This window comes from Dama dama, chromosome 3 (genome assembly GCF_033118175.1).
Source record: "Dama dama isolate Ldn47 chromosome 3, ASM3311817v1, whole genome shotgun sequence".
In the NCBI taxonomy this organism is placed as follows: Eukaryota; Metazoa; Chordata; class Mammalia; order Artiodactyla; family Cervidae; genus Dama; species Dama dama.
In genome coordinates this window covers 44764328-44778279 of record NC_083683.1, presented here as the reverse complement: position 1 = coordinate 44778279, position 13952 = coordinate 44764328, and the positions used below count along the sequence as shown (strand labels likewise).

Sequence of the window (13952 nt, the reverse complement as noted above, 5' to 3'; positions counted from 1 at the left end):
GGCACATCTTTCTTCTGGTCACCATCCTTGGCCCTAGAACTGCCATGTTGCCAGTCAGCCTAAATGACCCCCTGCCTCAGCTTCCCCTCCCTAACCCACCTTGCCCTCAACGGCAGATTTCACCAATGGTACCACTTATATAGGACAGTGTCGTATAGTGGCCAGGGGCTCTAAAATCAGACAGATCCATCCTTGACTCATCAAATGAGACTCTCCTCACTTCCTCAGAAAAGCCCTCCCTGACCATCCCATCTACAGTAGCTCTCTCTACCCCACTGGGCAATACTCTATCACATAACTTCGCAGTTTACTTCATAGCAGCTCTCATAACCTGTAATTGTGTTCATTTTTACTTGTTTGCTGTTTCTCCACTAGATTGCAAGGCTCAAGAGGTGATCATATCCCAGCCTAATATCTACTTAACCTTGAGAAAGTTGCTAAACTTCTCAGCCTCAGTTTTCTTACCAGTGAAATGGATAAACTATGAAGTGTTAGGAGTATTAAATGACATAGTGCATTTACACCACTAAACCCAGGTCCTGGTGTGTGGACAAATTCTTTAGAATTTTCAACAGGATCAAATTTTCTATCATATGAGAAAAAAAAGTCTGAACTGATTAGCTGTTTGTAACCTGGTCATTGTTTTTCTTTACCACAATTTTTATTTCCTACTGCTCTTCTCCATTCCTTTCTGCTTTGGTCCAAATTGTGACTATCCTGAATGGGTCTTATGCTTTCCTGGTTGCTAAGTCGTTCCCTAAGAACTAAGATGCTTGCTCTCTTTACTTTGGCTTGACTGTTTTTGGGTTTAACCCAAACCAATGTCCTCTGTGTCATGTTCCAAGTAAAAAAAAAACTATTTTCTCTTGGAAATTTTTCTAATCTTTGTTGTCTATATAACTTGTATGGCCCTTGTTTTATGTTCTATTATTTTGTCATCATATTAAATTTTCTCTTCTAAATTTTTATAACCTTTGTTGCCTATATTACTCATATGGCTATTGTTTTATATTCTGTTATCTTGCCATCATCTTAGCATATATCCTGTTCCCCTGATTAGACCATAAGCCCTCTGGAGATACACATTTTATTTTAGATTTTGCTGCATCTCAGTGCCGTTTGGGCTTGTATTTTGTGTTTAATATGTTTTTGGTTAGACTGAATTAAAAGTACATATATTCACTTATATATTTGTTATATTTATTTATATATACTTATATAACTTACATATTTATAATTATGTTCTATGTGCCCAGCATTCTTTGAGACTTTGTACAGACGGGCATAAGAAAAATAATTATTGCCTTCAAAAAATGACAGTGTTACAGTAAGCTAAAGTTAACATTTAATTAAAGTACTTGACCATAGCTTGGTGACTGCTATAAGGAAGGTATGAAGTGCTATGAAGATCCAAAGGGGAGTGATGACATCTCTTAGGGGTATTGAGGAGAGTAGAATAAAGTTTCTTGGGAGAGGTGGCCTTTGAGGTTGACTTTGAAGTATGATTAAGGTTTTGATGGACAAAAATGGGGGTGAATTATAGATTCAAGGGACAGAATTAGTGAAGAGGTCAACAGAGACTGGGGAAATGAACACTAAGACACAAAAATGGGCCCAAGACCTTAAATCGAAGACTGAGGAAGTTCTGCCTCAGGGACACGGAATCACAAACTTGGTTCAAATTTCAGAGCCAGTGCAAGCAATGGTATGCAGGGGTTGAACATTTAATATGCACCAGTCAGGCTATGCTCCCCAAGTGTAGTTTCTTCGGAGGCTGAGAATGATTTGCACCTGCTCTTTTTCTTTTAATAATGTGGACTCTCCTACCATCTGATGTGATAGTGGACATAAAGGAAAAGACCCCTTTCCTCCTCTTGGGGACAGATGATTGGTTGGATTATGGTCAGTCTCTCTTGTTTTAAACCCAAATCAAATTGAATGTGTTACTCATGGGTTTCTAACCTTGCCTTAAATCAGTAGTTATTCTTTTGTTAAATAATTTGCCCTAGATTATTTTTCAGAAAAGTTGGAAGCATTTTTGTGGAACTGTTTCAACTATCTTCCTTAGCTCAACCCCGTGCTTTTCACTGCCAACCTGAGGCCCAGGGAGAAGACCTGTATGGTAGTCAGTCTGTGGAGGGGATTGGATCACTGCCTGCCTGCTTCTCTTTGATACTATTTAATCTGGCCACTAGCTCGAGGACTAACAAGTAATTTGAGAAGGCCCTTCCCTCTCATTCTGTTACTTCCTTCTGTAAGCTCAAGGGATGGTTCCCCAGAATTTAAAAATAATTATTACCAAGGAATAAAATCACGATAGACAATCCCGACACTTTCTCAGTTTTCAAGGGTCAGGTGCATCCTCAAATAGAACCACGAGATCGTCAATTTCTAGCAAGCAGTTGGGAGGACCTTCAAGCCCAGAGGCCCCTGAAGGGAGGGAGGCGGTTTCCACGGCAACCGGGCCCCAGAGCCGTTGGTTCCCCCGGCTCCCTCCTCCACCTCCTGGTAGCCCAGGGTACCGCCGGACAGCGTCCTCCCGTGCTCCGCGCCCTGATTGGCCGTACAGGCCGCGCGCTGATTGGCTGCGGCGAAGCCTCGCGGGCCGGTGGCTATGGAGGCGGCGGTGGTTGATGGTTGACCGTTGGCACCGGGGTAGGGGTCGCCGCTCGGGCGATCTGCTCAAACCCAACCGGAGTGCGTGGCCTGCTGACGTTCGGCCTGGACCCCGCGGGCGAGACCTAGTTGGACTCTGCCATGCCGGCCGGGAGTAACGATCCGGATGGCGTCCTCAGCTATCAGGTAGGGCCCCGCCTCCCGCCCCTCCCAGGGGCTCAGCCTCCTCATCCTCTGCCCACCCTCCTTTCTCTGCCCCCGAGCCGGGGCTTCGCAGGCCACTCCCTGAGGGCGAGGGGAGGCCAGCCCGCGACACCAGGGGGCGCTCCGGGCGGTCGGGGATCGGGCCCGGGCTGCGAGAGGGTGACCTTGGGCCAAACCGGGAGCCGCATCCTTTGCGTGGCCAGCTGAGGAGCCCTGACGGCCCGCGGCCGGTGACCTCTGTTCTGCTCAGGTCCTCCTTGCTGGGAAAGAGGCTGGCTTCTGGCCTCGCGTCCTGCTGGAATGTGGGAGAAAGGATAGCCAGGGACCTTGCTCTGGTGGGGCAGGTCTCTTTGTGTTTTATTAATGGGGCTTTCTGGTTCCTTACTGGCTCAGAGGAAGAGCTGGAAAAGACTGGAGGCTGGGACCAAACGCTCAGCCTTGTTCGTGTGCATAAAACTCCCTATATTCCACGGCACAGACGGGCTGACAAGTTCTGGATAGCGAAGTGGACAGAGGCTGGAAAAGTGCTGAGGGGTCAGGAACAGGTGTTTACTTAAAGAAATGAAAAAACAGGTTTAAGAAACTGATAACTGTTGGGGTGGCTAATGTAAGGTAAAGCATTGGACTGGGCGTCAGAGACTGTAGGTTCAAATCTACACCGCCTCACATGGGCTTTGTGACCTTGAGTAAGTCACTTGCCTCTTTGAATCACATTTCCCCATCTCCTAAAATAGGAATAAGAATACCTGCTTTGCTTACTTCACAGGGTGGTTTTGAGAACTAAATGAGCAGCTCTTTGGGAAGGGGCTTTGTGAAGTGATGTGGCAACCAGTATAGGAGAGATAACTCATTGACTTCTCACTCCCCCCTTTTCTGTGCCCATCAGGTGATGATATGCTTATTGATCTGCAAAGAGATATTGAAAGGAGGTCAGATACATAGTGGAGGGCTGTGAAGAGAATGATGGACCTACTCAGAAGGATGACAGGTCTTGAAACAAGGGCCGCACTGATGTCAGGATAGTTTCTGTAAACAGACAGAGAAAACTCTTCTTTGAGTTTGTAGCAAAATGAATATCATTGGCTCACTCCTCTTCTGGCAATAGTTTGCTACTAGGTGATCCACAATTCCTTTTGCTTGCTCAATCAAAAAAGGAACAATATCTGTGATTTTGGGAAATCCTTCCATATCTAATACTCCTAAGGTCTACAAAGAATATATTCAGCTTATGTTTGTGATACAGTGATGGGCAAAAATAGGCAATGTTCTTGCCCTGCTGGAGTTTCCCATTTAGTGTGTGTGTATAATCATCTTAATCAAACAGTCACACAAATAAATGTATTATTATAAACTGTGGTGAGTGCTTAGAAAGAAAGATATGCAGTGCTGTGAATGTGTATCACAATGGTTCCAGCTTTGGTCTCAGATCAGAGATTTTGCTAAGGAAGAAAATTTGGGCAAAGATCTAAAGAATAAGTGTCAACTGAGGGAAGAGGGTGATCAAAGGGCTTTGGAGACAAAGAGAACAGCAGAGGGGGCCCATCGGGTTCAAAGATCTGAAAGAAGGCCAGAGTGGCTGGAGCCACAGGGAGCAAAGAGGTGAATGGTGTGAGATGTACTCCAGGGTCATAGCATACAGAGAGCAGGAGAGAGAGGAGCCAGAGAGAGAATGAGAGCCAATGAGATTATGATCAGATTCTCCTCCGGAAAGATTTTCTGGCTGCAGTGGGGAGAACAGGCTGGAACGAACGTGGGGAGACAGTGTCCTTAATATGCAGAATGTGTTCCAGTTGTATTGTCAGGATCATAATAACCCCCAGGCTTCTGTTGGTGCTCTGTGAAACTGATAATTCCTGAGTGCTTCTGGGGTAGGACAGAAAGTAATTATATCTTTTACATCTAGTTCATAAAACTCGTGGGTGGTGGGGTGAGGAGAGAGAAAAAAACAGGATGGGAACAGCAAGACCTTGTAAAGGCTGAGTCAGGTGATGGGCAAATGGGTACTTGAGATAAGATACAGGGGGGAAAAGAAATGAGGATAGAAAGAGGAAAGGAAATGGAGGTAATTTGGGGGAAGCAAGTCAATCAATTGAAAATTACCAACAAAACCTCCCTTATGCCAGCTGAGCTGTGTGGAGGGGAGATGGACCTTGCAAAGTGAGCTGGTTGTGTACTCGATATAAACAGAAATTCCAGGCATCACATCTACATACCGTGTGCTTAGGCTGTTTCCTCTGGTTTGGACTACTGTGCTGACCCCTGACAGGTCCCTCCGCTTTCTCTCCTGCTTTTCCTTCTACAGTCCACTTATCCTGTGGCAGCTAGAGAGAGCTTTTAAAAACACAAATCAGATGATGTCATATCCTATCTTGAAACTCTTCAGTGGCTTTCCAGTGCATTTTATTTTTTTATTTTTTGTTTTTTCCTTTCTTTTTTTAAAATTTTTTTCATTTATTTTTATTAGTTGGAGGCTAATTACTTTACAACCCAGTGCATTTTAGAATACAATCCAAACACCTTATCATGGCCTCCCAAATTTCATCATGACCAGGGCCTTGCCCACCTTCCCTGATAGCCTTTCCTACTCTCTCACCATGCACCCCTGCATTGGCTCTCTTTCTCTTTCTTCAGTACAACCAGCTCCTCATTCTACAAGAGCTTTGTTCTTGTTGTTCTTGTGGATTTTCTTCTACCCAAATCTTCTTGTGACTCAACTCAGATGTCACCTCCTCAGTGTAGCTGTCCTTGGTCTCCACTCACAGTTACTCTCTTTCATATGATTCTGCTTTAGTTTTTATTCATTTATTTTTGTCATACCCTGTAGCATATGGGATCTTAATTTCCTGCCCAGGGATTGGAACCCGTGACTCCTGCATTAGGAGTGCAGAGTCTTAACCACTGGACCACCAGGGAAGCCCCTGATTCTGCTTTACTTTCTTAATAGCACATATGACTTATATGATATGGTCTTGTTTATTATCTTTTTAAATAGAAGCATTATGACGGGATGGACTGGGCAGAAAATCTTTTTGTCTACACAGTGCCTGGAATAAAGCTGGTGTTCTGAGTGAGGGAATGACTTTCCTGTATCCACAGCCAGTGTGCCTCTCCTTAAGGAGCTCGTGGTCTTGTCAGTATTGTCTTGTCAGTATTGCCAGAGTCTGAGATGACCATTGGTTTATTACATTCCCCATTTAAAAGTCACCCATTTCTGCTATTGTGTCTTTGCTCAGGTGTCCTAGCTGGAAAACTTCCCCTCTCCTATCTGCCTAGAATATTCCGTTTTAATCTTTAAGGTCTGGCTCTGTATCCGTGGGCTTCCCAGGTGGCTCAATGGGTAAGGAATCTGCGTAATGCTGGAGACGCAGGAGACTTGGGTTTGATCCCTGGGTCAGGAAGGTCCTCTGGAGGATGGCATGGCAACCCACTCCAGTATTCTTTCCTGGAGAATCCAATGGCCAGAGGAACCTGGTGGGCTACAGTCCATAGGGTCACAAAGAGCTGGCACAACTAAGCATGCATGAGCACTGTATCACTATCAGAATTTCACTTAGTCTTTTCTGCTCACAACACTCACGAAGTCATATTACTTCTTCCACCCCTTACTTGTGAAATCTACATGTTCATCTCTGCTGTTACCCTGCCAGCTCCTTGTGAGGTTGTTTCTGTAAGTTAACTCACGTGAGTGCGTGCCGTGTGCCAGGCACTGCGCCTAGTGCTTTCCATGTGGCGTCTCAAGTCTTTCAATAACCGTGAGATTTACATGCCCTTCTTATCCTTATTTTCCAAATGAGGAAACCAGGAGGTTAAGTAACTTCTAATAAGTGGCAGAGCCAACCCTCTCCACAGAATGTGCCCTTAGTCTACATGACCATAACTTGTGCCTCTGGCACCTAGACTGGTGCCTGGTTCAGAGTGAGCACTTGAACATGTTTGGGAAGTTATGTGTGGCAGGTGTACAAAGGATATGTTAGAGTGAGAAGAGCTGGGATGATGACAGATAAGTGGCTACTGGTGGAATTTAGAATGAGTTAATGAAGGCCTGAATTATTGAATTTTGATGAGATCTCTGAAGGTGTTGGGTTCTTAAAGGGCATGATAAGAGTGGAAGAAGATCAGACAGCTTGAGGGAGAATCTCTAGTTTGGAGTGGAACAAGGGACATCTGTAGCTTCAAATTCTTCCAATCAGCACTTTCAGAATCGAGCAGAATTTCTGGAAGAGAAGGCTACAGAAGTTGAAACTGTCAGCACATGAGCCAAGTGGTGCTGGGAATCTCAGGGAGGCTCAGAGAGGGCTCAAATGGTAAAGGGAGGTGCAAGTGAATTAGGGCAATTACCAAGGCTTTTATGTGAATCAGGCCAGCTCAGACTGGGAAATTTTGTAGAAATCTTCAGACTAACAAATCCTGGTGAATGGGTGATATTTGGGAAACTTGGCAGATGGCAAGAGAGGCACACTTCATGTTTAAAGTGGACCTGGAAAAACTCGGGGCTGGTGGCCCTGGCCCGTGTTGGTGCATGTCTACTGAGTGAATGCATGCATGTCTCTGTAGAGAGCTGGGGACTGCTGGGTGTCATGGTCAGTTCATGGGAAGCAATCAGCATGTACTTACTGAATGTTGTTGAACGGAAGTATCAACCACAGCAGCTTCCCCTCTCACTGCCCTGCAGTGTACATACCGTCTGCACGCCTCCAGCCTCTCCCACCTCACACTAGCTGTTCCTTTCCTGTGTGGGAATTGAGGGACACATGAACATTCTCTTTACCTGGTGCTATCAGCTCTACTGGGGAACTTCAGTAGGAGAGGTGTGGGCTTTCCTGCCAAGCAGAGAATTGAGGTAGGCTGGGGATACAATTCAGGTTGCAAATTTACTTTTTTGTGAACTTGTAGATAATTGTCTTTGCTCATGGTTTGCCTTGGCAGGGTGGACAAGGCTCTCAATTAAGCCTATCACAATGGTAATCAGAACACAGAAAAGCAACATGTTTATTCTAAATCTGCTGCTAGGTAACAGCAACAAATCCGAGATAATGGAGAGGTTGGTTGTTTCCCATAAGGTAGTAACAGGTTTACTCTGATCTTGCTAGTTTGGAAGCCATGATGAATGTATTAGTGTCTGTTGCTGCCCTAACAAACGACCACACATTTATTGACTTAGAACAACACAAACTGAGTATCTTACAGTTCTGTACTTCAGATTTCCATCATGAGTCTCCCTGGGCTAAAATCAAAGCGAGGCTATGTTTCTTTCTGGAGGCTCTGTGGGAGAATTTGTCTCTTTAATTTCAGCTTTGTGAGGCTGCCTGCATTCCTTAGCTCACAGTTCCCTCCCTCAGCAGTCAAAACCAACAACACAGCATCTCTCAGGCCCTGCTTTTGTCATCAAACCTCATTCTCTGGCTCAACTCTCCTATCTCCTTCTTACATTTTAGGGATCCTTGTGGTTACATTGAACCCATGGATAATCCAGATAACGTCCTTATTTTAAGATCCACTGATTAGCGACCCTACTTCCATCTGCACCCTTAATTCCCCATTGCTGTATAAAGCAACGTATTCTTGGGTTCCAGGGATTAAGATGTGCAAATCCTTTGGGAGCCATTATTCTGCAAGCTGCAATGTGCTTACTAGTAAATTGTACTGAACAGGAGTGACTCCAAGTGGGGTTCAATAAAAAAGAAAAATCACTGAGAAACCAGAGTCACTATGCAATTTTAGGACCCTAGCAGCCTGCTGAAGAGTCAGACTAGGAAACTTGTGGTTGTTCAGGAGCTCATGGCCCCTGAGAGGAGGACCACAATAGCTGCATACAACCTCGTGGAACCTCCTTTTCTTACTATCTATTGTCTGCATCCAGTGAGGAAGTCAAACTGAGGGCATTAGAGAGTTGAGGATCTCAGGGTCAGATTCAGTGATGGGGTCTACAAGGAGTCAGAATTCATGAGCATTCTGGACAAAAAGGAAGTCGAGAGTGAAAAGATGGAGAACTGTATTGGAACTCTGGTCAGTAAAGGCAGTGTGAAGTATAAGGTTTTAAGAAGATAACAATGTGACAATCTTAAGCTGTTTTCACTGTGGACATTAATCCATGATAGGTGACCTGAGCTGTCTAAAATGACCAGGTTCTTTGCTTTTGGCGATGTTAGTATATGATGCTAATACATTATAGTATATAATGTTAATACAGAGAGACTCGAGTTGGAATTCCTCCTGTCTCAGCCCTTGTGAGATCTTCCTTAGCCTTGATTTAGGACTGTTGTGAGGGTTGAGATGATATATGTAAAGCACAATGCTAGGTATACAATCAGTTCAGTTCAGTTCGGTCGCTCAGTCGTGTCCGACTCTTTGCGACCCCATGAATCACAGCATGCCAGGCCTCCCTGTCCATCACCAACTCCTGGAGTTTACTCAAACCCATGTCAGTGTTCTGTAAATATTTGTTTCTAATATTAATTATAGAAACTCAGCTTGCTGATTAGAAACCCTGAAAGTCAATTCTGTGTTTGATTTAAAAATGGTTGTGTATCAGAACTCAATCAACCCTTGACTCTTATTGTTGTTGGGCGGGTGGGGTAGGAGGCTGTTATCTGAAAACATTGGATAAAAGATGAAAGGGGTCTTTGAAGGTGAAAGGGTCTGAGGCTGACTGCAGGAGAGGAAGCAGAGCTGAGTTTGGCAGGACTGCCACCTCGCAGGACCAGAGTGGAGCCACAGGGAGGGGTCAGGGAGAGGGCTCAAGGTGGGCTTCACTGCCTGCTGCAGCCTTTGTGGTTGCTTCAAGGATCTGGGGCCCTTATGTACGGCTCAGCCCCGCCTCTGCCTTTTAATTTGCCCATTAACTGTAAGTGAGAAGCTGGTCTGCTACTCAGCTATAATTCATTCATTTTTCAAGGCTCATAACAATGCTTTCTTTCTCACAACGTGCCTTGCAATTTCAATGTTTTAATGTGTATTTAACCCTGTTAGTTCCTTTTATCTTACTTAATCCTTCGGGTAGGCACCCACATCAATTCACATTTACATTGTGAGTCATGGTCATGAGTCAGGAAGATGTACAGTAACCGGGTCGTTTCTCCAGTTCACCCTTCTTTCCCTCCCCTCCTCCTTTGCTTTTTCTCCTAAACTTATACAATGTGGTTCTCATGATGCTAATATTTTCTGAGTCACAAGCACCCCTGAGAATCTGATGAAAGCTATGGAATCCCTCCTAAGAAAAATGCACACTTGCACATAATCCTCTGAAGCCCATTCATAGGAATCCTGGAAATTCATGATTAAGAAATCCTCTCTGCCTTAAATAAGGACAGTATCAGAGGTTCATACTAATCAAATGGTGAGGAATCTTCAGTAAGCACAGACAACTGAGACTTGATGTTCCTTTATTTTCATGTTTAATGATTTTAAGCAAAGCTTAATATGTTTGAAATTTATCTAACATTTTAAGGATATTCCAAAGTAGAGAGACTTGAAAAATGAATCATCGTGTATCCCATGACCTGGCTTCAACAATGAACAGACAGCCTATCTTATTTCATCTATGTCTCTACCCAGTCTCCAAATCCCAGACATTGTATCATTTCATCAGTAAAAACTTAAGTATGTATTACTAAAGATTAAGGACCCTTTTTCTCTTTTTATGACATGACCACCATATCAGAATACGGGCATACCTTGGAGATACTGCTGGTTCAATTCCAGACCACCACAATAAAGTGACTACTGTAAAGCAAGTTGCACAAATGCACTGGTTTCTCAGTGCATATAAAAGCTATGTTTATATTCTCCTGTAATCTATTAAGTGTGCAATAGCATTATATCTAAAAAATGTACATACCTTAATTAAAAAATACTTTATTGCTGAAAAATGCTATCCATCATCTGAGCCTTTAGCGAGTCATAATGTTTTTGCTAGCAGAGAGTCTTGCCTTGATGTGGATGGCTGCCTATGGGTCAGGGCAGTGGTTGCTGAAGGTTGGGATGACTGCTGCAGTTGCTTAAAATAAGACAGCAGTGAAGTTTGCCACATCCATTGATTCTTCCTTCCAGGAACAATTTCTCTGTAGCATGCAATGCAGTTTGATAGCATTTTACCCACAGTAGAACTTTCAAAATTGGAGCCACTCCTCTCAAGCCCTGCTACTGCTTTATCAACTAAGTTTATGTAATATTCTAAATTCTTTGTTGTCATTTCAACAGCATCTTCCCAGCATCTTTACCAGGAGTAGATTCCATCTCAAGAAGCCACTTTCTTTGCTAATTCATAAGAAGCAACTCCTTATCTGTTCAAGTTTCATTGTGAGGTTCTAGCAATCCAGTCCCATCTTCAGGCTCCACTTCTGATTCTAGTTTTCTTGCGATTTCCACCACATCCACAGTTACTTCCTCCTCTGAAGTCTTGAACCCCTTAAGGCTTCATCCATGAGGGTTGGGATCAACCTCCTCCAAACTCCTGTTCATATTGGTATTTTGACCTCTTCCCCATGAATCATGAATGTTCTTAATGGCATCTAGGATGGTGACTCCTTTCCGGAAGATTTTCAATTTACTTTGCCCATACCCATCAGAGAAATCACTCTCCATAGGCACTACATACATTATGAAATATATTCTTAAATAATATGACTTGAAAATTGAAATGACTCCTTGATCCATGGGCTACAGAGTGGATGTTGTATTTTTAGCAGGCATGAAAGCAACATGTCATTGTACATCTTTATTAGAGCTCTTGGGTGACAAAGGGCGTTGTCAGTGAGCAATAATATTTTGAAAGGAATCTTTTTTTCTGAGCAATAGATCTCAACAGTGCTTGGCTGATGGTGTTTGACAGTAGTTCTGTTTTCTTTGGTAAGACACAGAAGGTGCATGAACATTTATTCAGTGACTTTAGACTGCGATTAACCAAGCTAAATTAAAGTAACAAACAAGTTGATTTTCAACCTGAATTTCTCAGCTGATTGACCTTGCTCTGTATAGTTTGCTTTTATAGGCTTAGAGTCAAGAAATCAATCACCCCTCCCTCCCCCACTTCCTCCAGATTCTGTGTTCTGTGCTGTGTCAGGCGTCTCTGGACAGTATTAAGCATTATGATTAATTGGCCCCTGTCCTCTGGATTTTTACAAACCTGTGGGGAAGCCAACATGAAAAATTATTCATGTATATATATATATGGGTATACATGTATGTGACGTTTTATGAGGAAACATATGATGATATGAGAAAGTTTGGAAAACTAGCAAATATTCATTTATCAAAATATATTGGATACTATAATTAAAAAGACACATGTACCCCAATGTTCACTGCAGCACTATTTACAATAGTTAGGACAGGGAAGCAACTTAGATGTCCATTGACAGATGAATGGATAAAGAAGTTGTGGTACATGTATATACAGTGGAATATTACTTAGCCATAAAAAGGAACCCACTTGAGGCAGTTCTAGTGGATAAACCTAAAGTCTGTTATACAGAGCGATGTACATCAGAAAGAGAAAAATGAATATTGTATATTAATGCATATTGTGCAATCTAGAAAAATGGTACTGATGAACCTATTTGCAGGGCAGGAATAGAGATGCAGACATAGAGAACAGACTTGTGAACACAGTTGGGGGAGGAGAGAGAGGGTGGGATGAATTGAGAGACTAGCAATAAAACATATACATCACCATATGTAAAATAGATAGCTAATGAGAAGTTGCCCAACCTGGTAATTTATGACAACTTAGAGGGGTGGAATGGGGTGGGGGGTGGGAGGGAGGTTCAAGAGAGAGGGGTTGTATGTATGCTTACAAGTGATTCATATTGTTTGGCAGAAACCAGCATAACATTGTACAGCAAGTATCCTCCAATTAAAAATAAATTTTAGAAATGTGTTGGATACTTACCACACACTGGACATGGTACTAGGTGCTAGGTCATGGTGCTGGGTGGTCAACAAAAGACACAGTACCTACCCTCTTGGAACTTATCAGAGAGCAGGCTCCTTACAGTGGTAAACGACTGTGTTAGGCTCTGGGAGAATAAAAAGATGAAAATACAAGGCTCCTGCTATCAGGGAATTCACAAATAATAAGTAAGTCTAAAATAAAGATGAGTTTTTTCCACCAAGAAGTTATTCTTCAGAAAGGACTTGACTTTTTATGAACACCTTTACCACTTAGGTGGAAATGAAACTGCCATGCTCTGGAAAATTGACTCAAAGCATCTATGGTATTGAGGAAGACACTGATGTTAAAGATGTATTGAGGGTTGTGAATAACATTATTTTATAAAATGTGAGAAAAGTAGTGTTTCTAAGTTAGCTGCTATTTTATATATCTATAATTGCTCAACTTTATTGGTAAATATTTCAGTACGAGTACTAAAAGATTAAGATTCTTTTAAAAAATAACCACAGTGTCACCTAAAAGAAAAAATAACAATTTGCGAAAATAACTCTTTGCGACCCTGTGAACTGTGTGGCCTATAGTCTGCCAGGCTCCTCTGTCCATGGGATTCTCCAGGCAAGAATACTGGAGTGGGTTGCCGTTTCCTCCTCCAGGGGATCTTCCCAAACCAGGGATGGAACCCAGGTCTCTTGCATTGTAGGCAGATTCTTTACCGTCTGAACCACCAGGGAAGTCCCAAAAGGTAAAGATTCTTTAAAAAATAAGCATAGTACCACCTAAAGAGAAAATAACAATTTCCTTAATGTCATGAAAGAAAAACTTCCAGTTGTCTCAAATGTCATATCCTTAAAAAATATTTTATCAATAACTAATAAATTATTTTGGTTAGTTTGTTTAAATCAAGATTCAAATTAAGCCCACACATTGTGATTGGTTTGTTGTCTCTTTTGACCTATTGGTTTTAGGTTCCTCTGTCTCTGTCTCTTTGTCTTCTTGCAATTATTTATTTAAAAATATTTTTATTTATTAAAAAAAGATGGTGGGGAGAGGGTTTATTCTATAGCTGTAGAGTGTCCCACAGTCTGGATTTTGCTGAATATATTCCTGTGGTGTTGTGTTTCCATGGAACTGTGTTTCTTTGTATTTTCGGGAAATTGATTTTTGGGTGTAGCATCTTGATTAGATTCAGGAGCAATTTATTTGGTAAGATTACCTCATGGGTGGTGATAAGGTCTCCCAT

The 13952-nt window shown here is 42.7% G+C and overlaps 1 protein-coding gene across 9 annotated transcripts in view; it reads left to right on the top strand.

Moving 5' to 3' along the window:
• The first annotated feature begins 2603 nt into the window (after positions 1–2603).
• The window catches only part of SLC4A8 (solute carrier family 4 member 8), an 89597-nt gene continuing 78248 nt past the window's right edge, over positions 2604–13952 (top strand). For all 9 annotated transcript variants that reach the window (XR_009690235.1, XR_009690229.1, XM_061127574.1 and 6 more), the window contains exon 1: positions 2604–2802. Coding sequence is in view for 7 of the 9 variants with exons in the window: in XM_061127574.1 (XP_060983557.1) it covers positions 2758–2802 (45 nt within the window). In the remaining 2 variants the exon portion in view is untranslated. The remainder of the gene's footprint in view (positions 2803–13952) is intronic.